General features: G+C 42.3%; 2 protein-coding genes across 4 annotated transcripts in view; one reads left to right on the top strand and one right to left on the bottom strand.

Moving 5' to 3' along the window:
* LOC149311842 (cryptochrome-1) overlaps window positions 1-1,160 on the bottom strand; it is a 46,903-nt gene extending 45,743 nt beyond the window's left edge. The window contains exon 1 of the mRNA XM_089528045.1: window positions 778-1,160. Within this exon, the coding sequence (XP_089384171.1) occupies window positions 778-935 (158 nt within the window). The 5' untranslated portion in view covers window positions 936-1,160. The remainder of the gene's footprint in view (window positions 1-777) is intronic.
* Window positions 1,161-14,273: 13,113 nt separating this feature from the next.
* Window positions 14,274-25,440, top strand: MTERF2 (mitochondrial transcription termination factor 2). 3 transcript variants are annotated; one of them, XM_089528042.1, is made up of 3 exons: window positions 14,438-14,454; window positions 20,039-20,082; window positions 24,224-25,440. In XM_089528042.1, exon 3 carries the CDS (start codon window positions 24,259-24,261, stop codon window positions 25,438-25,440), a length of 1,182 nt encoding a protein of 393 aa, XP_089384168.1. In that variant the 5' UTR covers window positions 14,438-14,454; window positions 20,039-20,082; window positions 24,224-24,258. The 3 variants fall into 3 exon arrangements, with proteins under 3 accessions (XP_089384167.1, XP_089384166.1, XP_089384168.1); XM_089528041.1 differs by lacking the exons at window positions 14,438-14,454; window positions 20,039-20,082 and adding an exon at window positions 14,274-14,403; XM_089528040.1 differs by lacking the exon at window positions 20,039-20,082 and having other exon boundaries at window positions 14,274-14,454.
* The last annotated feature ends 370 nt before the right edge of the window (window positions 25,441-25,810 follow it).

The raw sequence follows: 25,810 nt of genomic DNA, 5'->3' as shown, positions 1-25,810 counted from the left end.
TGCATTTAGTGGAGTGGAAACCAGGGACTGTAGAAACCAATGAGATATATATATATATATATATATATATATGTATGTTTGTCCCTGGTTTGCACTCCACTAAATGCATCTGACGAAGTAAACTTAAGCCTGCGAAGGCTCTAACCAGGGACAATGGAAACCAATGGCATATATATTTCAGTCCCTGGCTTCCACTCCACTAAATGCACCTGAGGAAGTAGACTGTTGTCTAAGGAAAGCTCATGCTGACCATTTCTTCCTTTCAGTGAGTCTCAAAGGTGCTAGAACGCCTCTCTCTATACATATTATATTATTATAAAACATCTGAGTAAGTAGACGCTGAAGTCTATGAAGGCTTATCCTGCCAACTTCTTCCTTTCAGTGAGTCTCAAGGGTGCTGCAATACTGAATCTAGAGAGACTGACACGGCTATACCTTTGCATTCAGCAGCAACAAATGCCACTTCTAGGCTTGGTTACGGAGTGCCTGCATCGCTATTGTATAACCAGGCTGCCAGCGCGCATGCGCAGAGGGCCCTCGGCGAAGGGGCGTTTATAAGCCACTGAGGCTGCATCCAGGAGTGGAGGAATAACCCGGTTTGGTACCGCTTTAACTCGATGTCTGGCTCTAAGGCTATGGAATTCTGGGAGTTGGAGTTCGTTGTGGGGCCAACGAACTCCAACTCCCAGAATTCCATAGCAAAGACCTAGACAACGAGTTAAAGCGGTACCAAACCGGGTTATCTGCCCAGTCTGGACGCAGACTGAGGCAACTCACCTCCAGCGGTTGATGCCCACGTTGGAAGAGCCGGCGAACCAAGGGTCGAGGATGTAGACGCAGCGGACGGAGTCTGCTCCTTGGATGACCTCCCTGAGGGCCGGGTTGTCGTGGAGCCGGAGCCCCTTGCGGAACCAGTGCACCGCGTTCACCCCCATCGCGACCAAACCCCAAAGCCCACACCGGGTCCGGAAAGGTCGACTAGGATCCGGTGGGAGCAGCGGCGGCGGCGGCGGCGGCAGTCGGAGGGAACCGCATCCCGGGCTCCGCTGGGTTACTTGTTTGTTCCTCTTCAGCCGCTGCTATTGCTGCGCGCGCACCCAGAGAGAAGTAAGGAAGGAAGAAGCCGGGCTGGCGCGCGCGGGTGGGCTCCGCCTCGCCTTCCTCCCAAATGCAACGCCGCCCGCCCTGTGACTCTACGCAGCAACTTCGGCACAGACTCCGCCCCAAGCTCCGCCCCCTCCGTCCCGATTGGTTCCTCGCCCACCACGTGACCGGCATGGGAGGGGTTTTCCTTCTCACGTTTCTGAAATGTGTTTTCTGAGGGAATCCAAACGCATGTCTAGCCCCGTTGTATAGTCTGTGGAATCACATCTAGTCTGTAGAATTATATAGGGCCACCTTTGAGACTAAAAAGAAAGAAGTAGACAGCGCGAGCTTTCCTAGATCTCAGTCTACTTCCATAGATGCTTTATAATAATATGCATAGAGTTATCTTGCGGCACCTTTGAGACTCACTGGAAGAAACTGGCAGCGTGAGTTTCTGAATTCAGTTGGAAGAGAAGAGAACACAAGGGCCGCCCAGTCCAACTCCCTGCCATGCAGGAACTCTCAATCAAAGCATATCCGACAGATGGCAATCCAGCCTCTGTTTAAAGACCTCCAAGGAGGGGGACTCCTTCCTATCTACTCTATGCATCTGAGGAAGTAGACCGAAGTCTACAAGAGCTCACGTTGCTTTCTTTTCACTATGTAGAGAGATCTTTGTAGCACCTTTGAGACTAACTACAAAGAAAGAAGCTGGCAGCATGAGCTTTCCTAGTCTTAAACCTGAGGAAGTAGAACTGAAGAAGTCTGCTTCCTCAGATGCTTTTTACAGATGTATCTGAGGAAATAGTGAAGTCTACAAAAGCTCAGGCTGCCAACTTCTTTCTTTTCCGTATGTAGACAGGTCTTATAGCACCTTTGAGACCGACTGAAATAGAGGAGTTGGCAGCATGAACTTTCCTAGACTTCAGTCTACTTCCTCAGACGCAAGTCTCTTTCTTTCAGTGAGTCTCAAAGGTGCCACAAGGTCTCTCTACATACTGGTTCTACAGACTAACACTGCTATGTCTTTGAATTCTTTCAGTTAGTCTCAGTGGTGCTACAAGATGGCTCAACGAACTGTTTGTGAGGGAGTTGAGAAGAGTGGAAGAAGAAGAGGTTCCACAGAACACTACGGAGGGGGAGAGATAACAAGAACCATAAGCTTTGATACATAAACAAATGAACCGTGGCTCTTTATGGGGTTGTTTACAAACGAGAAACTGAGGAGAACAACTACTGGGAGGCGGTTGGGCGGGAACCGGGAACTAAGGCCCTCTTAAGCCACGCCCCCGTCTTCGAGCGCCAGGGACCCGGATGAGCACGGGGCTTCAGTGGAGGTTTCGAGCGCGTGCGCGTGCGTGTTACTCCTTTGATATTAAGAGGAGAGGACTTGGCTGACTGAGCCGGGCGCGCGCGCGCACAGGGAAAGAATTCCTCTGGTAGAGGGAGGGAAGTGCGCGCATGCGCGCAGGTGTGCGCACACTATAAATACAGTTAGGAGCTTAATAATCTTTGGCCTGTTACAGGCTGCCAAAATAAAGCTGCTTCAGGTCTCTTTGGAGGTATGCTGTTTAAATGATGCATGTGTCCTAAGAATCTGGAAGCTGCACCAAAGCTGCCCTCCAGTGCTTAGGAATGGAGTGTGGCTTTGGTGCGACCTCCGGACTCTTGGGACCCATGCATCATTTAAACAGCATACCTCCAAAGAGACCCGAAGCAACTTTATTTTGGCAGTCTGTAACAGGCCTTTGCCTGTTAGCTCGCTACGCAGCTCTTGAGGGCTCGCGCTGGAGCGGTTATGCAACGGAACCGCGTGAGGGCTCTTCTTCAGGCCAGCCCCTGTGTGGGCGCCATTTTCTCGCCTATCCCGCCTTTCTCCCAAAACAGGGACTCAAGGCAGCCAACAATAAGCATAAAACAATACAATTTAAAAAAAAACAGTGCAAGGATATTATATATATATATATATATATATATATATACAATTTTAACAGTCCATACTTTACAGTGCATATCCCTAAGTAAATAAATAACTATCAGACCAGATGGAATTCAAACGCAGAGCTGTGTTAGTCTGGGAAACCAGGACGCAGAGGGCTCTTTTGTAGCGCCTTTAGGCCCCAAACACACTGCAGAAATAACCCAGTTCGAGACCGCTTTAACTGCACTGGCTCAAATGCTAGGGAATTCTGGGTACTGTAGTTTTGTGAGACATTTGGCCTTCTCTGTCAGAGAGCTCTGAAGCCACTATATAAACTACAATTCCCAGGATTCCCTAGCACTGAGCCAGGGCAGTTATAGTGGTCTCAAACTGGATTATTTCCACAGTGTGTTTTGGACTTTGAAGAACCAGGTAGAGGCATTTTTCAGGGTGGAGAATCCAGAGACAGGCCTCGGGCTGCATCCAACCACACTGCTGTAATAATCTGGTTTGAACCCACACTTTAGCTGTCATGGATCACTGCTGTGGAATTCTGGGAATTGTAGTTTGTGTCAAAGCCATGGTGCTCTTCAAGGCTGATAGTTTTTTTAGCCCCTTTAATTCTAATGAAAATGTTCAATCCAATCTCTACCTTTCGCTTTCAACCAATTACAGAATTAGCAATTATTATTCAATTTATTAGCATTTATTATTCAGCTGTAATTATTATTAGATATCTGGCATAGCGTAGTTGTTTGAGCTTTGGACTACGATTCTGAAGACCAGGATTCAAATCCCAGCTTGGCCATGGAAACCAGCGGGTCACACACTCTCAGCCTCATAGGATGGCAATGGCAACACACACACCCTGAAGTAATCTTGTCAAGAAACCCCCTTGATAAGTTTGCCATAAGTCAGAAACAACATGAGGGCACACAACAGCAACAATTATTAGCATGTATGAGTTTTTGAAAGATGACAGCTAAGAGCAGCTCTTCTGCACTAATCCAGCAATCCTATTGTCTCAGAAGCTTCCCTGACAAAATTTAAAGGGTAGCCCTTTATGTGGTTTACTTCAAATTAAACATAACGGATCACACTTGAAAAATAAATATGGCATTTGGGTTTTGGCACACAGTCCTTAAAGGTACAGAGCCTCTCACAAAACAGGTGGCCAGTCTTAAGAGGGTTACATTGCAGCTGCCCGCCTGTGCCACTAGCAGATGCTCATAGCATAAAAGAGTGCAGTTCGTCACGTAGGCCTTCAATATCTTCAAGCAACAGCACTTAAATTATACCAAAAGCATCTGAGGAAGTAGTCTATGAAAGCTCATGCTGTCAACCTCTTTCTTTCAGTTAGTCTCCAAGGTGCTACAAGATCTCCCTGCATACTTATTCTACAGACTAACACGGCTATATCTTTGAATTCTACCACTTAAATTTGAGTTTGAGTGTAGAGAAATCTGGGACTGTATAGCTGTGACATTGCATGATAAAAGAGTGGAACAAGAAGCAACCAGAGAGAACCCTGTCATCGCTTAGGTCCCAGTTTGAGACTGCTTCAGCTGCCCTGGTTCAATGCTAGGAAATTCTGGGAACTGTAATTTTGTGAGACATTTAGCCTTCTCTGTCAGAGAGCTCTGGTACCACAATAAACTACAGTTCCCAGAATTCCGTAGCACTGAGCCAGGGCAGGTCTCAAACTGGATTATTTCCACAGTGTGTTTGGGACCTTAGCCTGCAATTTTATAACCATGTACTGGGAAAAGGTCCTTTTGAAATCAGTGTGCCTTACCTCTGGATAAACATGTATATGATCACTGTGTGATCAGATTAATAGGAAGCAGCAGCATGTACAAGCAGTTTTAGACTGTTGTGCTATAAAATCAAGAAAGCTACCTTGCAATAAAAATTAATTTTTAAAAAAATATTTCGTTTGATAATTAGGCATATTTCAGAGCCATCCCTAATATGGCTCTGGGATTGTCTTTAATTGTGAATTTTTATTTTTATAATATTTTATTATTATACTTTTGCTGTAATCCGCCTTGATTCCCTTGAGAAAAGGCAGAATATAAATAAATTATTATTATTATTATTATTATTATTATTAAAATATACATTTATTTAAAACACGTTCCCTGCTAGTCTTAAAATAAAAATATCTTCCTTTTTAACAGGTTGCAACACTCGCAGTAAATTTGCCTTTTATAGCATTCAGATTTAATTGATCTCTGTCCTTTGGGAGATTTACTCCTGTCCTGTACACAACGTTTACTTTCTGAAATGTAAATATGAAATAAAGATAGCCAGGCCTAGCTGTCTCACAGTGCAAACATCATGAAACGTTTTAATCTCTAGAGCGGCACTGTAATACTTTGATTTGAATTTTTAAATTATGGTTTTTTGGCATTATTGTTTTTTAAATGAGTCTTCTGAGTACTTAAACTCTAACACACACACACACATATATATATCAGGCTTTCATAAATGTCCTGGTTTTAAGATGCCACAAGACTGAACCTGTGAGTGTGCGTTTGTTCGTTCTGCAGCAGACTAACTAACCTCTAGTTATTTCTGGTTCTGATATTTATTTATTTATTTATTATCTCCATTTGTACCTAGGGTTGCCATAACCCGGCTGCAACCGGGTTTTTCCCGGTTTTGGCGGCACCTGCCCGGTCACGGCACGGGTGCAGCCAAAAACCGGGAAAAGCCCGGTTGCAGCGGGGTTGCTAGGCAACCCTCAGGGCCTCGCTGCCCTCCTCCTCCTCCACCGCACATGGCCGCGCGGAGGAAGAGGAGGGCAGCGAGGCCTGGGGCGGAGGAGGCTGCAGGGATGAGGCGCCTCTTGGGCGCAGCCGCGCCAACCTCCCTGCCTCCCTGCAGCCTGCTCGCCTCCTTCCTGGTCCCCGTGGGGGCCAGGAACGAGGCAAGGCCCTGGCGATCGCTGGCGGTCTCCTCGCCTCCTTCCTGGTCCCCGCGGGGGCCAGGAACAAGGCGAGGCCCTGGCGATCGCCGGTGGTCTCCTCGCCTCCTTCCTGGTCCCCATGGGGGCCAGGAACGAGGCGAGGCCCCGATCCTGGCCTCCGATCGCGGCGAGGCACGGGGCCCAGGCAGGGAGGGAAAGCCTCCTTAAGTGGAGGCTTTCCCTCGCTGCTTGGCCTCCGCTCCCTGCCGCGATCGCGAGGGAAAATGTAGGACAAAATTTTCAAATGTAGGACACATTTATGTGTGTCCTACATTTGAAAATTTTGTCCTACATTTTCCCGGTTTTGAGGTCCGGCAGTATGGCAACCCTATTTGTACCTAGTATTGCAAATATTTTTTTCTGGTAAACTGTATTGATTTGCAGCCAGTTTCTGGGGTTGTTACTTCTCTCCACACAATGAAAAGCTCACCACCTAATTTCTACAGTTTTCTGCCAAAGGGAGGAAGCCACGTTTTTTTCAGATTAATTGGCAACCCTTGTTTGTAAGCCATTTCCCTCCAATCGGGTTAAACAACATTTTAGCCTTGAGGCAAACATATGAAATAGGTTAGGGTTGGAAAAGGTCAAGACAGAATTGTCCTTCCTATATCAGCAATACAATTTACGGAGAGTAACATGCTGTCACTTGAGAGTTATATTTTCCATTGATCTTCACACCTTTAGGCTGATTTGATATAATAATATTTCCAGATGACAAGGGGGAAAAACACAGACGTATATGCACTAAATTAGTTTTAGCAGCACAATATTCTGTCATGGAGAGCCAGCATGGTGCAGTGGTTTGAATGTTGGACTATGAGTCTGGAGACCAGGGTTCGATTCCCAACTCAGTCAGGAAACCCACTGGCTGATCTTGGGCAAGTCACATGCTCCCAGGCTCTGTGGAAAACAATGGCAAACCTCCTCTGGATAAATTTTGCCAAGAAAACCCCATAATAGCTTTGCCTTAGGGTCACCACTAGTCAGAAACTACTTGAATACACGCAACACACAAAAACACATGTATTCTGTCATTGAGAAAAAGGAATATGCAGCCTGGTCCTGGGAGAACCCAGATCTTAGTGCACATTTCCCTTAGAGAAGCAGTGGAGAGCCTTTGACCCTCTTCAGTGGCCACAAGACCAATCCAGCATGGCCAGTAATAAGGGCAATGGATCGTGGGGAGTTTTAGTCCAAACCATCTGGAAGGGATACCCTGCTCTAGAGATATCTAGATGATTGTACCTGAAACACATAGCAGGCTGACAGTCTTTATGAGCATTTTATCAGGTCACAGCACTTACACAATATTCAAAGCGCTGTTTGATCTACAGCTCCCAAAGTAGAGCTGCCTCAGGCTTAGGAAAATAATTTCTCCCTGAACTGGAAAGGGAGAGAAGTGGAGCAGATGGCTGATCATTGGCTGAAAAAGAAGGATTTATGCAAGCTCTTATGAAGCCATGATTACTGTCTGCTGAGATTTCTATTTGTGTTGGCTCACGTTTGCAGGAGGAGCATTCTTAGTTTCTCTTGTCTATATGTCAGTCTCTCCGACCCCCATCCTGGATCCACTACATTCTTACCATTGCTACCTTCCTGTACAACTACAAAGCCCAGTTACAGTTTTGTTACCTTTACTGTTTCTCATGTGGTTAAATATTTTATACACACATTCTCTAAATATAGGCATCTAAAATGCATTTTCATGTGAAGTAATTTGAAAGTGTGCATCAGTTCATTTGTGTACAGCCAGTGTCTACCCAACTAGTAGTAGAGATGCTTCCTACCTCATTCAGTATGTGAATTTTCATCATGTAACAGTATGCTTGGGAGTTGTCATGTTTTAATTTTGCTTCTGAAAAACTGTCATACTGAGATATAGTACAATTTTTAAATAAGTACAATCTGACAACTAGATTACATTTTATTGGTGCATTTATCTGAAATATACCTTGTGCTTTTCTCTCTGTCATAAAAAACACAATAGTGAGGCAACAATGACATTCAAATGTAATGAAATAACAAAAGCAGCATTAAATAACCCTTTATAGGGATGCCAGGAGGGGCCCATAGTCCTCTTCCTATCTTCTGTCCACTACCACCAGCCAGTTAACAACCTCCTTAAATAGGAGAAAGATAAGGAATCGGGATAAGACAGACATTCCTTCTCCAAAGACTGAGGTCATGCATGACATTGAGTGCTGGACTGAATAGATAACTGACTTTTTCTTGCTACCAGGAAAGGTTGATGCTAACAGGAAGTACCTGCTGTGACAAAGAACATTAGACTGGGCAAGGCTATTCTGTATTTTCATTCATTCATCTATTTGTCATCAGAATTCGATTGCACCTTGTCATCTCTAGCCACACAGAAGATAAATACATATAATACAAGTGAAAGCAAAATATTTGACAAACACAGCATTTCCCAGATGACATTTACTTTAAGAAATTAATCTGTATAACAGCTCAGAGCTATTGTGAATGCAAGTTTTTGATCTCAGCAGCTTCTGTACCAGTTCAGCAGTGAATGTGCTCTACATTTTACTCTGAGCCCTTCAGAGTGTTCAGTGCTTTTTAGGATTCCTTACATAATTTCAAACCTGGAACAGATGCACTGCCCCACTGACATGGAAGCCCCCATCTCCTACTGGATGCATTGCCATAGGCACAGTGTTAAACTTATGATAATATGTGAAGGGAGTTGTCTCTTGGGATTTCTGTATTATGATAATGGATTATTGCTTTTGACAGAATGGACCACTTGCCTGGTTTGGGATAAAGCCATCTTGGAATGTATATTGAATAACTTCTATTTGTGAGCCTTGCCTGGGCTGAGAGCAGTTCCAAGAGGCTTAGAAGGTAAACAGCTTGTATTTCAGAGTGCTGGGTTGGCTTGGGTTTTATGGGATGTAAATCCTGTCTGATCTTGGAAGCTAAGCAGAGTCAGCCCTGGTTAGTACTTGGATGAGAGACTGCAAATGAATTCTAGATACTGTAGGTTATATTTCAGTGGTAGGAACTGGCAAAACCAACTCTGAATATTCCTTGCCTAAGAAAACCCTATGACATCCATGGGGTCACCATAAGTCAACAGAAAGCACATATACACATGAAAGATGCTGCTAGGAATTTGGGGCTACCTGTGTACTTCATTTTGCATCCTCTTGAATCCCTTTGTAAAACCTGTTAATTTGTAATTAAATTTGTTGTTGTGTATCTTCAAGTTGTTTCCAACTTACGGTGACCCCAAGGTGACCCTATCACGGGTTTTCTTGGCAAGATTTGTTCAGAGGAGGTTTGCTATTGCCTTCCCCTGAGGCTGAGGGAGTGTGACTTAACCAAGATCACCCAGTGGGTTTCCATCAAGCTGAGAATCAAGCCCTGGTCGTCTCCAGTCCAGAGTCATATCCAACACTGAAACCATTACATCACACGGGTGCTTTGTAATTAAATAGACTGTTTGTTACAAAGACATCACAAATCTTTATACGTTTCCTTTCCACAGGAAATTGATCCTGCAAAAATTTCCCCATATTTTAAAGAGCTCCCTCCGTCCCTCCCTCCCTTCTTCCTTTTTTCTTTCTTTTCTTCCCCTACCCTTCTTCCCTTCTTTCTTTCCATCTCCACTTCTTCGCTTCTTTTATTCCTTCCTTCCTTCCTTCCTTCCTTCCTTCCTTCCTTCCTCCTTTCTTTCTTTCTTTCTTTCTTTCTTTCACTTTCTTTCTTTCTTTCTTTCTTTCTTTCTTTTTTTCCTTCCAGAGGAGGAGGAGGAGGAGGAGGGGGAAAGAATTGTCCTCCTTCTCTGCTGAGTTGTTCACCTTTAAGCGGCCTGGGGGCCAGGAGGGCAGCCTTGCCGCTTGGACAACTCGGCAGAGGAGGAGGAAGACAACACAGTGGATGGGCATCCTTGTCTCTTTCCCCCATCCTCTTTTGTCTCTTTCCCCCATTGCTGGGAGGGCATCCTTGTGAGGAGGAGGAGGAGGAGGAGGAGGGGGAGGACGGGAGACAGAGTGGAGGATGCCTGACCACCATGTTGTCCTCTTCCTCCTCTGCCAATTCATTTGTTTTTGAGTGGCCTTGGGGTTTTGCCAGGGGGCAAACCCCCTAAGCTGCTCAAAAGTGAACGACTCAGCAGAGGAGGAGGACAATGTGGTGGTTGGGCATCCTCTCTTTCTCCCATCCTCCCCCTCACTCACCAGAAGAAGCCCCCAAGGCTCTCTTGTGATCTCTTGCTGTCTGCTCTCTCTCTCTCTTTCTCTCTCTCTGCCCTACCGGCTGTCTCCTCTGATTGTCTGCAAAAAGCTCCTCCATCTGGGCCTGCCTGGCCAATGGGGTGAGAGGAGCTGTAAGCTTGCCCCCAGCAAAAGCTCCCCTGGGAAGCAGAGGCAAACTCTGGGGGAAGAGTCCATTGCTCCAATCCTCCAAAGCCCCATGCGATCAGGTGAGGATTCCCCTCTTCCTGACAATGGGGCCCCGGGCCTCCAGAAATCCTTTGGCGGGCCGCATCCGGCCCCCGAGCTGCATCTTGCGCATCCCTGGTTTAGAGAAATGCCTAAGCAGAATGCATGCAAGTGAAGCAACACTTGAAATCAGTACAGAAACAGGACATATTTATAAAGGCTACTGTATAGACACAATATATAAACACAGAATGGTTCCCCATTGGCAAGGGAATCAGGCAAAGACTGCATGTTATCACTCTATCTATTCTATTTATACACAGAACATATCATAAAGAGAACAGGTTTAGACTCCGAGGATGGGGGTGTGAAAAGTGGGGGAAGGAACATCAATAGCTTAGGCTATGCAGATGATGCCATATTATTTGCAGAAAACAGTAATGGCTTGGAATGGATAATGAGGAAAGTTAAGGAAGAAAGTACAAAAGCAGGGCTACAGTTGAACATTAAGAAAACAAAAATAATGACCACATCTCAAATGCATTTATTTTCTTCTTATCCGCTTTCTTCAGTGTCCATCTTTCACATCTGTACATGGTAATGAGAAATACAATGGCTTGTAGATTCTAACTTTAGTGCTGTGTTGTATATCTTTACCTTCAGGATCTTTCCTAGATCTTTCATAGCTGCCTTCCCCATTCCTAGTCTTCTTCTGATTTCTTGACTGCAGTCTCTGTTCTGATCAATGTTTTATTATAGGTATAGGAACTCTTTTAGTATTTTGATTTCCTCATTGTCTATGTTGAATTTATTTAGCTTTTTTGTGGTAGTTATTTTATTTTATGCTCCACACTAAGCCTGCCTTTGCATTTCCTTTCTTGATCTTTCTTAGTAGTTGTTCCAAATCTATGATGTTTTTTGCTAGTGTTATGGTGTTGTCTTCATATCTATTGATATTCCTTCCTCCTATCTTCACTCGTCTTTCTTCTGTGTCCAAGCCTGCTTTTCTAACATCATAAATACTAGCTTGAAACATCATAAATACTGAACAAGATGTCAGTTAACTTGCCTGGTAGATAGACTGAACTGAGGAAGCCAGAGCCCCAAATCTGCAAGATCTAAGCAGGGCTGTTAATAAAAAGGTCTCTTGGGAGTCTCTCTTAGTGTAAGTCAAATCCAATGTGAAAACAAACGACAACAAAAATGAAGTAGTAGCAGCAACCACCCTACAACAAAGGAAAATTCCTCATTAGCTGCAAAAAATGTTTATCTTAGAATCCAGTATTTCATGAAGATGAGTGGAAGAAATACAACAGAAAGGATTAAGTGGATAGGAATTAATATCTGATTTTCACTTTTGCATAAATTCTATTAAAGTTGGAATAAGCAAGGAGCATCATGATGGAAGTGGTCACAAAATAAAATACAGTGTGCCCTTGGCTTACGCGGGGAACCGTTCTGGACCCCCCCCCACGTAAGCCAAATACCGCACATGCTCAAGCCCCATTCAGGTGAATGTGGTGGTGCGGCGGTGAGCGGATGCCATGGGTGCACACCCCATTCATCTGAATGGGACGTACCGCCCCTTGTGCCCCAGATGCTCTTACATGGCTCTGCACATAAGCTCAAAGCCGCGTATAGCGCGCCCACGTATAACGTGTGCGCACTGTATTTAAAAAACATTTTAGAAATAGGCACAATTGGTTATGCAAGCATCTATCAATTTAGAACCAATTTTTAGACATAACTGACCAACAGCAGACAAAACTCTTGAACGTGTATACCAAGCAAGTATGTTAAGGTGTTCCTCTAACAGAACATGATGCCATTATGATAAAGAAAGGAGAGGGGAAAAATCAAAGCACAACATGTCTTCAAAAGCTGAGAGTACAATGCACCCTATAATTTGCTAATCATATGGTGGCTGTTATGACGTTATTGCAAGGTTGTATCAAAGTTGCATATTTACTTTTAATTGCATGCTTCCACACTTTACTATGCTTGTGTTCTTTTTTAAGTGTACCCCCACTGTAGTTTCCTGCATTTGCCAAACAATTTGCTTTTATAATAATTAGAATCTATATTTGTTCTACAATATTAACACAGTCATGTTATTGATTATATTTGGCCTAAACTGCTAAAAACCTTTTCGCCTCCATTTTAAATCTGGAAGTTTTATATGAAAATGCAGGGTTTTGTATTCAGAAAGGAAACTCTTGTTATTTATTTATCTTAACCCAGGAGTGAGAATAAAGCAAATGGAGTTAGATCATTATGGTTGGCCCTCAATATCTGTGGAGCATCAGTAGACAGCAAGCCCACATTGTCCCCAATGGCGGCACGTGCACGTGGCTGCACTGCCATTAGGGACATCTCCCGTTGTTCCATGGCAGTATGTGCATGCGGCTGCACTGCCATTAAGTTCTGTTGTCCTCAATGGTGGCATGGATGTGTACATGCACTGCCATTTGGAGACAACGCGGGTTTGAGTATCCGCAGATTTTGGTACCTGTAGAACGGGTCCCCCACAAATACCGAGGTCTGACTGTAATTGGTTCAAATGACACCACTGCTAACTCCAGCCTGCAAAGCCTGTCAGCTGGCCTCTAATGGGCTGCAGGAGACTGTGGAAATGCTGCTCTGCTAATAGGTGGCATCAGGCAGGGACGTAGCCAAGGGGGGGGGATTCTTGGGGTCCAGACCCCCCCTTCCGTTAGATAAAATGAATGGTGCGTGCTGCTGCACCGCCACACCCAAGCCCCATTATAATGGTGGCACTTAGTCTGGACCCCCCCTTCCCACAATCCTGGCTACGTCCCTGCATCAGGTATAGATGTACCACCAATTGGCCTGAAATTATTCCATGGTTGTATTGTGTGTTTGCAGCATATTGAGTGCTGCCTTGTATTCATAAGATCCCCTTCATTCTCCTGAGACCCACAAAAGGTTCAAGAACTACCCCTGCCTTGCAAGGGTGGATTATCAATGGTGCAATCAAAGCAAGTCACTCCAAGGCCTTCAGTGGCTAGGGACTCCATGTTATAAATTTCATAGGGTTTTCTTAGTCAAATAGTCAGAGGTGGTTTTGCCAGTTCTTTGCTCCATCCTCAATATGACATCCTTTTAAATACCTAAAACAGGGCTATCATATCACCTCTTAACCTTCTCTTCTCCAGGCTAAACACACCCAATTCCGTAAGGTTTCCAGACCCTTCACTATTTTGGTAGCCCTCCATCATCATCATCATCTGCCTGTTTTGTTTTAATAATTTATTTTAATAATTTAATTGTATTGTTTTTATTGTAGGTGGACGGGTTTGTGGGATATTGTGTTTTATTGTATTTTAATGTTCTTTTAATGTTGTCAGACGCCTCAATCTAATTGGAGAGGCGGGATATAAATAAATATTATTACAATAATAATAATAATAATAATTAATATCCCGCTCTTCTCCCAAGACTGGGACTCAGGGTGGCTTACAACATTTAAAAAAAACACCATACAGTTACAAACATACAAAAACAATACATTATTAAGTTTTATTTATAAAGTGCAGTAAAATGTGCGCAGTAAAATGTACGCAGCACTGTACATTGCATACAATCAATTTTTAAGAATGAATAAAATAAAATAAGCCTGCCAGTGGCATACATTCTAGGTGAAACAATTTAGAAACCAATGCATATTATTAACACATATAAAATGCAAAACAGTAGAACAGAGCAGTGTGTGTCCAGCTTGTCCACATCCTTTTGGAATTGTGGGGCCCAGAATGAACACAGTATTCCAGGTGAGGCCTGAGTAAAGCAGATGGTTTCTTCCACTACCATTAGCTCCCCCTTCCTTGATCTCTGAGTTGGTACAGCCCAGAAGCCTGGCTAAAATTAGGGAGGGATCCAAAATGGTCGCTGCTTCCATTGCTGCCTCTAGGACTGTCTGCACTGGAGAGAAAGGCAAGGTCCAAGAGCAACTGGGGAGGGAAAGGCTTGAAGACAGCACACAACCACAGCCTTGCAGCTAAGTAGTCATCAGTGCCCCTTACTTGAGCTCTGTCTGTTTCCATATGCAGTATGTAAGTATACACATATAATTCCTTTCCTCTTTCTTTCCCCCATATGCATTGCAGTCAGTTGAACCTAATTATTCTCCAATAATTCTTCAGGGCTGATTGGCCCAGTGTGATCCCCAAACTTTGGTCCTCCAGGAGTTTTGGACTTCAACTCCCAGAAGCCCCAGCCAGCTTGGCCAACAGTCAGGGATTCTGGGAGCTGGAGTCCACACACAGGCGCGCACATACACACAAAACACATCTGGGGGAACCAAAGTTTGGGAACCAAATCTGGAGGTATAATAAAAGTTATATTATTAAATAATGTTATTTTATTAAATATGTTAAAGTTATATTATTAAATTATTGGATGGCCCTTGTGGTCTCTTCTCTTGCAACTCTATGAGACTGTGACTGTAACTGTGATTAAAGTTACAATTTATTTTCCAGCCATTGTGTTGTAGAAAACCAGAATTTTATTTTATAATGAGCAGAGAGACCTGGAGATTGGAAAGGGGAAAAATGGTTTATTTTGCTGCAGCTGTTCCCAGTAGGAAATTCATCCAAATTACTGGGACCCAGATTCCCAAAAGAATCAGCCCTTTATAGCTCCTTGAACAAAGAAAACTACAAATCACATTTCATTGCTTACATATGAAATAAACATTTATACCCCTGTATATTCATTGGATGTTCAAATATTACATCTAACATACGTCTCTATCCTTTGTGAGATATCCATCAATCAAATTCTTATCTCTATGTTTGGTTTCACTGACCCCAGACTGTCTATGCAGTACTTCTTTTTATTTGGGTCAAAATCTTAAATTAGGAGCCATTTCCAAAATGTTTTACATCCCAGAAGAGACATGACCTGAATTCCATCATCCTGGCCACCTTTGCTCTCCATATATCTTTCAGTACTATAATTTTCAACTCCTGAGCATAGTAAAATTCTCAGTTCTGACCAATCTACTTCAATTGACCAGTGTACAATAATAATTTTCTGGTCATTGATCAGCATATAAATAATGAGTACAATATTTAAAACAAGGAACAAGGTTAATCTCTGCCACCTGACATCAATTGTTATTAACATAGTTTTTGTGGGTTTTTCAGGCTACGTGGCCATGTTCTAGAAGAGTTTATTCTTGATGTTTTGCTGGCATCTGTGACAAACATCTGTGGCAAATGCCAGCAAAACGTCAGGAATAAACTCTTGTAGAACATGGCCACATAGATTGAAAAAAACCCACAAAAAAAACCTATGGCTGCTGGCCATGAAAGCCTTCGACTTCAAATTGTTATTAACCATTGGGTTCTGACTATCCAAGAGATAGCGTAAATAAAGACCATCAGTGTGCCCTGGACCAAAACACTGCAGAAACAATCCACTTTGGGACTGCTTTAATTGCCCTGACTCAGTGCTAGGGAATCCTGGGAATTGTAGCTTCTTGTGGCCCCAGAGCTCTGACAGAGAAGGCTCAGTGTCCCGCAAAACTACACTTCCCAGAACTCCCTAGCATTGTCAGGGCAGTTAAAGTGGTCTGAAAGTGGATTATTTCTGCTGTGTGTTTTGGACCTTAGTTTAAAGGGGGTTAATCATCTGTTGGCGAATGTCCTTATAAAACTGACAGTACAAAAGTCCATGAGCTGTTGTTTCTCTAGTGCCAGCATCACAAGGACAGAATTTTAATTCATAGGGAATTTCCCCATATTTCCTTTCCAGTACTGCTGTTGGGGGAACATTGAATCGAGCTAATGCAACTCAAATATATATCTATATCAATATATATACACACATACGTACATATACATATGCAGATCACTAATCTAATAAGTCAAGAAACTGTAATTACATTTTTTATTTACTTAGTTATTTGCTTATGTAATATCTTACTTTTCTCTCACTGTGATTGTAAACACACTGCAGAAATAATCCAGTTCCAAAGTTTCCTCCATTTTAAGCAAGACCAAGAAGCATGAATTTACATTTCTAAGAGTGTTTTTAGTTTTTTATTTGGTCATGTCCTCCGTTTCCCCCGGATGTCCTCCATTTTGCGGTACCTTGTCCTCCTCTGTGGTTAGGACCTGTAAATCCAAAACACACTGCAGAAATAATCCAGTTTGAGACCACTTTAACTTCCCTGGCTTGGTGCTAGGGAATCCTGGGAATTTTAGTTGTTGTGGCACCAGAGCTCTCTGACAGAGAATGCTAAATGTCTCACAAAAACTACAGTTCCCAACATTCCATAGCAATAATAATAATAATAGGATTTATTTATATGCTGTCCAATCAATGGGAATCCGGGCAGTTTACAACAGAGGGGATAATAGACGGTTCCCTGCCTTCAGGCTTACAATCTAAAAAAGACATGACACAAAAGGAGAAGGGAGTGGTGGTGTGGAAGGGGATCAGGTCCAGCATTCTTCTCTCCCTCTGAGGCCTGGACCAAGGCAGATTGAATAGCATTGAGCCAGGGCACTTAAAAGCAGTGGTAACTGGATTATTTCTGCAGTGTGTTTTGGACCTAGATATCCTAACCGTAAAGGAGGACAAGGCACCACAAAAATGTAGGGCAGTCAAGAAAAACAGAGGACATAACCAAATAAAAAGCTAAAATACTCATAGAATTGTAAATTCATTCTTTCATTCATTTACGGTATTTATATTCCCCTCTTCAGCCCTAAAGGCTCTCAAATTCATGTTTCTTAGTCCTGTCCAAAATGAAGGACATCATGAAATTCCTCCTGGACAGAAGGTTGAAATTGATATCATGTCCTGGAAAATTAGAGTGTCTGGTCACCCTGGATTTATAGTGATTTATGTATATATATTTAACTCTAAAATTAACAGATTAACTTTGACAAATATTCCTTGTTTGAAGGTGAGGCTCAGTATTTGAGCTTTAGGACTAATGCTTTAAAAAAACACAATAAAAATAACCTTAAGATGGTAAACCTGTATTTGGGTTTCCTTGGCAAGTTTCATTAGAGGGGGTTTGTATTGCTCTTCATTAGCAATGCAAAAAAAAATTTCCTTTGAGATCCAGGCTGATGAAGAAGTTTGCATCATGTATTTTGTGCATTTTGGATGGTCCAGTAAAGCTATCCATTGTACCACGTTTTTGTGGATTTAGGATGCCATTTTATTTCATTGTAAGCAGTAGGTGGGCCATATTCATGAAAAGTTAAGCCAAAATATAGTGGACTCTTGGTATCCATTGGGGTTTGGTTCAGAAGCACACACACTCCTCTGTGGATAGCAAAATCTGTGGATGCTCAAGTCCCCTTAAATGCAATGGCATAGAAAATAGTGTCCCTTTTATAAAATGACAAAATTTCAGGGTTTGCCTTTTGAAATATATTTATTTATTAAATATTATCAAGCCATGGATGACTGAATCTGTGGATAAAGAATCCGTGGATTTGGAGGACTGGCTGTAAATAGATTTATTTTAAACAGGTCACAAGAATTCTTCCTCTTTTTGACACTGAAACAAACTAAACCTTGACAAGTATCCCTTGTTGAAAGGGGAGGCTCAATATTTGAGCCTTAGGACTAACACTTAAAAAACAACAACAACAACAACAAAAACAAAACACAGAAGGTTGACTTTATAACTCCATCCTATTCTGTTCCAAAAAACCAGATGCCACCATAAATGTAGAAGCTGTTGAGACGCTACAGTGCCCCTTTTTGTCACTGAACATCTGCACTTCCAGTAAGTTTTGCTGGCGTAATAATAGGGAGATTGCTCCTGTTGAATATTTGCCTCTTGTTCTCTTAACTTAAAGATATCTAGGGGGTCATTCCCACATACAGTATAGTCTGAATCTCAATCCGGTTCCACTCCGTGTTGATAATCGAATTCAAAATAAAAGGTCCACCGTTCCTGTTATAAAGCAGGTCTTTTTCTTACTGGGAGTGAAATTGCTTTATTTTGCCCTGAAAGTCATTCCTATTTGTGCCCCTCATCTGTCAGTCATCACGGCAGACAGCAGCACAGGGAGGCAGGCAGCAGTGGGGCAAGCGGCGGCGATGCGGGGAGCCAGGCAGCACCGGGGCAAGCCACGGCCTGGTTCAGAGGAATCAGGGCTGGGGGTCTCTCCTTACAACTAGTTGCTTTGCCAATATATTGCACTTGTGATTAGTTCTATATACAGTCGGCCCTTTTTATATGTGGATTTTTTACATGGATTCAAGCATGTATGGTTTGAAAATGTTCAAAAAATAGTATAAATTTCAAATATCAAACCTTGATTTTCCATTTTTTATAAGGAACGCCATTTTGCTATGCCATTATATTTAATGGGACTTGAGCATCCACGAATTTTGTTATACATGGGGGATCTTGGAACCAAATCCCAGCGTATAACAGGGGTCCACTGTGTGTGTGTGTGTGTATATATATATATATATATATATAATATTTATTTTAATAATAATATTTATTTGTATACCGCCCTCTGGCAAACCAATCCGGGCGGTTAACAACAGTAAAATATAAAATATGACAATTAAAAACCCTTTATCCCTCCCCCCCTTAAGACAGTATTAAAAAGTATAACATATTAAAAACACAATATCAAAGCATAAAAACAACAATGAAAAACTAAAAACTAAAAACCCTGATATCCCTCTGTTGATCCTCAACCATCACTAAGATGGGGTCACAGGAGGAATGAGGGAATCAGGGAACCTGGGCCGGGATGGTTAATCTGGAAATGCCTGCCGGAAGAGATCCGTCTTGACCGCTTTTTTAAAGCTGTCTAATGATGTTATCTGACGGATCTCATTCGGCAGGTCATTCCCGAGTTTGGGGGCGACAGCAGAGAACGCCCTCTGGGAGGTCGCCGCAAGCCTAGATTTTAGAGGCTACAGTAAGTTCCTCCCAGAGGACCGGAGAGCGCGGGGAGGATTGTACGGGAGGAGGCGGTCCCTAAGATAGCTTGGACCCAAGCCATTTAGGGCTTTAAAGGTGATATATATATATATATATATATATATAAATATATATATAAAACCCAAAAGGCACCCCTGGGGCGTGTCGGTGCCATCTCTGGGGAGGAATGGGACATACATACTCCTCTGCCATTTGTCCCTCTCCTCAGAAAGAATCGATTCTGATCTGGCGTTCCCACTGGTAGGGATCATGTCAGAATCAATTTTTCCCAAAAGAACCTCTAAAAAACTGCTATCAAAATAACCTGGGCTTTTTGTGTTTACTCTGCTTTATTCCCAATGGAATCGATCCGATGAGGATCAGAATCAATTTCCAGTGGGAATTAGAGACATATAGATCAAATCAAGATGCTGAGCTTATCATAGTGGGAATGAGCCCCAAGTAGGCTTTTTCAGAGGAAAAAAGTTGCAGCTCTCCTTAAAACTAGGATTCCTCCTTCCCCTGCCAAAATCATGTGAAGCTGGCTGGCATAATTCATCAGGAGTGTTGACATAAATGTGTGGATGCTTAGAAGAGGGTGTGAGCAGCATTTAAGATTTCTGAGGGTGGTTTTTTTCTGATTATATGTACCAACTGGAGCCAGGTGTTTGTGCAGTTCTAACCCCATGTTTAGCAGCTCAGGCATTGCTTTTCGTTTCTAGAGCAGATCTCTGAAGGGTTTATTCAGACGGTGAAAATAATACAGGTAGAATCTGTGTTGAATCTTTGTTGCCCACCTGCATTTCTAATTCATCCAGTTAAGTTGTGAGGGGGCTGGCAAAAACCCCACTTAACCCCAGATAATCGATGTTGGCGTTTTTCTATATTTTTCTAAACATTTGCATTCTCAGTTGTGTGAATAACCAATATGAATAAACCAGGGATAAACTGGGGTAAACCTCTACATGCCTTGAATGCATGCTTTCGAATGCATCACATTATCAACTCTATCTTTATTTGAGTGCTGATGTGTGAGCAACCAAAGCCAGAATGCATGACTGAGATTATTTGCATAGTTGTGCTAAAAAGTACAGTGTGTGAATGGCCCATTAATCTTTTTCAGACGTATGCAGACATACTTAAGTTAAAGCTCCATTTTACAAATGCTTTTATGCCCCCAGTCCCCCTTGCCCTCTGTCTAGCTGGATGGTTTTTAGCAGCATTAGCACTGGGAGGATGGTGCGGGACGGCTGGAGACTTATGGTATCAGGGACACACTGTGTCCAATAAACAATAAAATAAAGGTTGAGCTGAGAAAAATGGGATTCCATTCTAATCATTCCTACAGCTCTATGTTCCTACCTACAACAGGCATGGTAAACAGCAGCTGCTGCCACAATCCATTTCTGAGCATGCACGAAGAGCAAAACAGAGAGAAAAGGGGAGAGTAGATAAGCTTGCTTAACCAACTGTCCCCAGCATCTTAAAAAAGCATGGCTGCAATTCTGTTCTGCAGTCTACGTTGCATAACTTTATGCATACTTAGCAACATAGTGAATTACGAAGATGTGTATTAGAACAGTAGCAAGAGTGTTCTGATGTGTATCAGTACTTCCTTGTCAGTGTTCTGATGCACATCAGGAGCACATCAGACCCAATTTGCAACAGTCATTTCCCTGACTCCCTTAGATAATATCAGCATGACAGCTCCTTGTTGAATATGAATGTTGTGAAACTGCTTAATTTTATTTCCCACAGATGCTAGTCTCCTTAAGTAGAAGTAAGTCCCATACTGAATTCCCGCCCCCAACTCTATGAGTTTGGACACCAAGTTTGGAAATTGGAAGAAAAGTGGTCGGTGCTGAAACAAAGCCATCCCTGGATGCATTTTGGAAGATCTTTTTAAATGGTCTTTAAAAGCTTTGAAATGCTTTTATTGAACTATGTAAGGCTTGGCTGACCTAATGATTTCATTTCACATGTGCATATTGTTAGTTTTGGTCAGGGAGAACCTTTGCTGAAGCATGTTGGGGTTTCTCTTTTCTGTGCTATATGAAACTATCCCTCTGCTTTCTGTATTTCTGTCTCAGGTACCAAATTTTCTGTTAAAGAAATTATGTCCAGGAACACATCTATTTAATTCATAGAGCTGTACCTGTAGTTGCACAGTTTCCCATTCAACTCCCACCTCTAGTATTTCAGCAGATATTTAGTTCACATTGTTGTTAAACAGGTGGAAGTCAGAAACCTTTGCTATCAACTGCAAGTGACCCAGAGATCTACCAGTAGATGCCAGTTTACCTTTTATTCACCCTGGCTCCTTGTCTTAAGAGTTAGACTAGGGATAGGAATTGTGCAAGCCATGGGGGTTCAAGGTAGCCCATAGGAGTCCCATTGATTCTCCAACTCCCCTCCCAAAAAAGCCTTTCCAACCCAAAACAATGGATCACAAAGCTGAAAAAACAGTCCCAGTACTTCTGTGTGCCATCCGTCATTTTCCTTCTTTTTCCTCGAACAGTAAATCCAACCAACCCCAAATAGCGTCAAAAAGCAACTGAAAGTGATGCTTTTGGCCATTCCAAAGCAGTGGTCACGATGGCATTCAACAGCCTTCTTCAGTGCCCACTCCTGAGTTAAACCCCCTGCCTCTCAGCCGCTGCTCCAAATAGTCTTAGAAGGCTTGTTGAGAACAATTTTCTCTCTTTCTCTCCATCTGTCTATCTGCCTGTCTATTTGTTTTCCCTCTGACTCAGGCATCAACTGCAGGAGCTGGTGCTTGGATTATGTCTGGCTTCATAGGAGTTGCAATATATGGGCTTCTCTAGACCATAAGTTTGTTGGCAGCAAATGATATCTATGATCCTCCTCAGCATGCCATCCCAACTGCAGATGGCTTGGGATGGGAGGATTTGAGACCAACATTTTAGTCTTCTACTGCTAGACTAGCACCTGTCACTGCAAACAGGTTCATTTGGCTAAATCCCAGGTCCGATCAAACTGCTCTCTGCATTGCTAGGATGACTGATGATACAAAAAACAAACAAAAAACCACAGGGGGTCTGAGGTAGAAGGGAAGCCTGCTAATACAGTCAGTCCTCCTCATTTGCGGCTTTGATCTTTGTGGATTTGCTTATTCACAGAATTGATTAATATGTTCTTTCTAGATTCTAGGTCCTCCAGATCAACTCTGTGGGCAACGTCTGCAGAAATCATGCTGGAGAACCTAGAGATTCCTAGAGAGATCACTTCTCTAGGCATTTGTAGCTCTTCCAGTGCAATTCTGTGGTCAATGTCTGGCAGATTTTGACCATAGAGGTGCACTGGAGGAATTGTAAATCCCCAGAGAAGTATTCTTTCATGTAACAAAAAATGGTGTTTTTAATTTGCAGTTTTCCCACTTTCATCAGGGTCTTATGCCCCTAACCTTGGTGAATGTGGATGGCTCATTGTACAGTACAGCATCTTCCCTGATGAGCCCCCCGCCCCGGTTGCGAAGGCCAACACTTATTGAATGTGCTTTTGAAGAGGCAGAAGCTTTATTCCTTTTGCCACAGATGCATTTGGCATATCTCAGAGAGGACCAGCTGTTCCTTTGACAGTGGGAAGGCTGAGAGCTAACAAAATACAGTGGACCCCTGTTATATGCTGGGGTTTGGTTCCAAGATCCCCCGTGTATAACAAAATCCGTGGATGCTCAAGTCCCATTAAATATAATGACATAGCAAAATGGTGTCCCTTATAAAAAATGGAAAAATCAAGGTTTGATATTTGAAATTTATACTTTTTTTGAACATTTTCAAAATGTGTATACTTGAATCCGTCTATTAAAAAACATGTATAAGGGCTGACTGTATGAAGATGTAGGTGTAAAATGGCAACATGAGAGGATGAAACAGCTTTCAGAATCCTGTACAGAGAGAAAGGCAGGATATACATTAAAATAAAATAAAATAAAATAAGTTTGTTTGCGAAGGGAGATCTGCCAGACTGCCAAGATGGAGAAATACCTTTCCTTTTGACAGTGTTGATACAGCAGGATTACCACTACTTCCTTCCCGTTCATGCCTAGGTTCTGTTGCTTAACTTATCTGGTTGCTGAACCATGGATGAGTTTACTTAGGCCACACATGAGGTCAGTGAGAAGACATGTGGGACTCAAGAAGGAATGGAGTAGGAGATACAGGCTGGACAAGAAGTCACCCAGTTCCTTATTGATTAGTTGAGTTATGCTCCTTGGGGCAAAATGAAACACATCTGCTGCTGTTGACCTACTAACACATTTTCTGCTAGTGCTCCATGCTTATCTATATCTGAATGAAACAGAAGGTGAGGAATTCTTCACAATGCATCCATATAGAGGGATTTGCATAACAATTGCCAGAAAGGGAGGCTTGATTCTATTCTAAAAAAATCAGGTTGAACAGGAGCAGGGATATGTCAATTTCTGCTAAAAATGAAAAAGTGTTTCTTAAAGCAACATGGGCTGCTTTTAGACATGTCTTTTATTGTAGAATTCCCCTGCCTCATTTGTATAATTGCATGGAGCAGGGTTACCCCCTTGGGCTTCTAGCCCTCCTGAATTTCCCACTTCCCCCCTGCCTTTTTTCTTTCAATAAACTCTGTTGTGAAAAGAATTGAATAGTTGCACAATGTCTTTTGACTGATAGTGTTCAAATAATAATAATAAGCCATCCGTCTAAAACAGGTGGGAATTTTTTAGCCTTTTAGGTGTTCTTGGACTGCAAATCACAGCAGCCATAACCAGCACAATCGTTGGTGGGGAATGCTAGGAGTTGTAGTTCAGCAACACCAGGATTCTTATCCTGGAGCTAGAAGCACCCAGACTGGATATTTTGTTTTCTTGCATTTGCTTAACATTACATTCTTAATATGTTTTGTTGTTACAGGCCTTTTCCAATATAATGCTGAACCACAAAGTGAAATGGCTAATGCTCCTTCAAATTTATTTATGAATTTCTTGGCAAGATTTCAGCCCATCTTATTAATGCCAGGCCTTTCAGCCTTAGAGAAACACAGAAAGAATGGAAGGTTTTTACAGCATTTCAGATATGCAACTCATTTCATTTCAGGAAAGGAGAACAAAGCTACTGTAGAAAGTCTGTCTGAGTTATCTGTGGATATCAAGAAGATCCGTAGGCTGAAGCCATGGGTGCTCTCAAAAGAGCTGACATATGTCAAAGAAACGGCTAAGATTTTACAAAAAATGGGAGCTGATGAGAGTTCTGTAGCATATATTTTTGAATGCTGTCCTGAGGGGATCCTTTGCAGTCCTAAAGATGTGAGCTGTCAAAGAGACCTGTGGTTGTCTGTCTGTCAAAATGAAAAACAATTAGTTGAATTAATAAAACAGTTCCCAGACTCTTTTTTTACAGTTGGACATTATGAAAACCAGAAAGCCAATGTTGGATTCTTTAAAGACCTGGGACTAAGGAATATAATTATCAGTAGGCTTCTAACAAGTGCATCAAATATTTTTCATAATCCTGTTGCAAAGAACAAGCAGATGGTAGAAACCTTGCAGAGTATCTACTTAAGGCTAGGAGGTTCACAGGAGAATATGAAGAACTGGCTACTAAAATTGCTGAGTCAAAATCCATTTATTCTGTTAAATACCTCTTCCACTATCCAAGAAAACTTGGAGTTCCTTCAGAAGAACAAATTTACTGATTCAGAAGTTTTAAGTCTTGTGTCCAAGCTGAAGGGTTTTATTGTTCAGCTTCACCCTGCCACTATGCAGAACAGCCTGTTATTTTCAAAGAACATTTTCAAGTGCACTGATCAAGAATTAAAAGAACTAATATTAAAATGTCCTGCCCTTCTTTACCATTCAGTTCCAGTCCTGGAAGACAGACTGAAGGAACTACTGAAGGCTGGAATTTCTGTAGACCAAATTAAAGAAACACCTGCAGTATTAGAACTGTCAACAGAAATAGTACAATACAGGATTAAAAAATTAAATGCCATAGGATTCAGTTTAAAAACTGGCACTCTGGAATACCTGAATGGAACAAAAAAGGATTTTGAAACTACTTACGGAAAGATACAAGCAAAAAGTGAGAGACCTATATTTAATCCTGTTGCTCCTTTACATATTGATGATTAAATTCCAGAACCTGCTTAAATAATGCTGTAGGGAAGGGAGGAGGCAGAAAAAGACAATTGATTCACCTTTTACACCTGAAGTAAATTAGACATAATGGTAACTCAGTGGTTTTTTATTCAGACATGCTTCCTTCATTCTAAATATTTTTTATGAACAATATGTAATGGATTTACAAGCTTCCTCACCTAACTGGAAACCAGCAAGAGCTCTATTGTCCTGAGCAGTATTGGTGATACTGAATGTATACCAAACAGAAAAATAAAGCAGCTAGAACATTTTGTTTTATTTCATTTAAAACAGCATCTTCTGGCAATACTTGGCTTCTGTAACCATTTTCCTATTAGGATTGTCACATTCCTTAGTATGCTGG

This window comes from Sceloporus occidentalis, unplaced genomic scaffold (assembly GCF_023333645.1).
Source record: "Sceloporus occidentalis isolate IW3139 unplaced genomic scaffold, rSceOcc1.0.p SCAF_5, whole genome shotgun sequence".
Lineage (NCBI taxonomy): Eukaryota > Metazoa > Chordata > Lepidosauria > Squamata > Phrynosomatidae > Sceloporus > Sceloporus occidentalis.
Note: the sequence above shows the minus strand (reverse complement) of the source record. Positions and strands in the feature narration are given on the sequence as shown.

Bases quoted from the DNA above. Each gene is read 5' to 3' on its own strand.
- MTERF2 (XM_089528041.1), top strand. From the start codon at position 24,259: ATGGCTAATGCTCCTTCAAATTTATTTATGAATTTCTTGGCAAGATTT.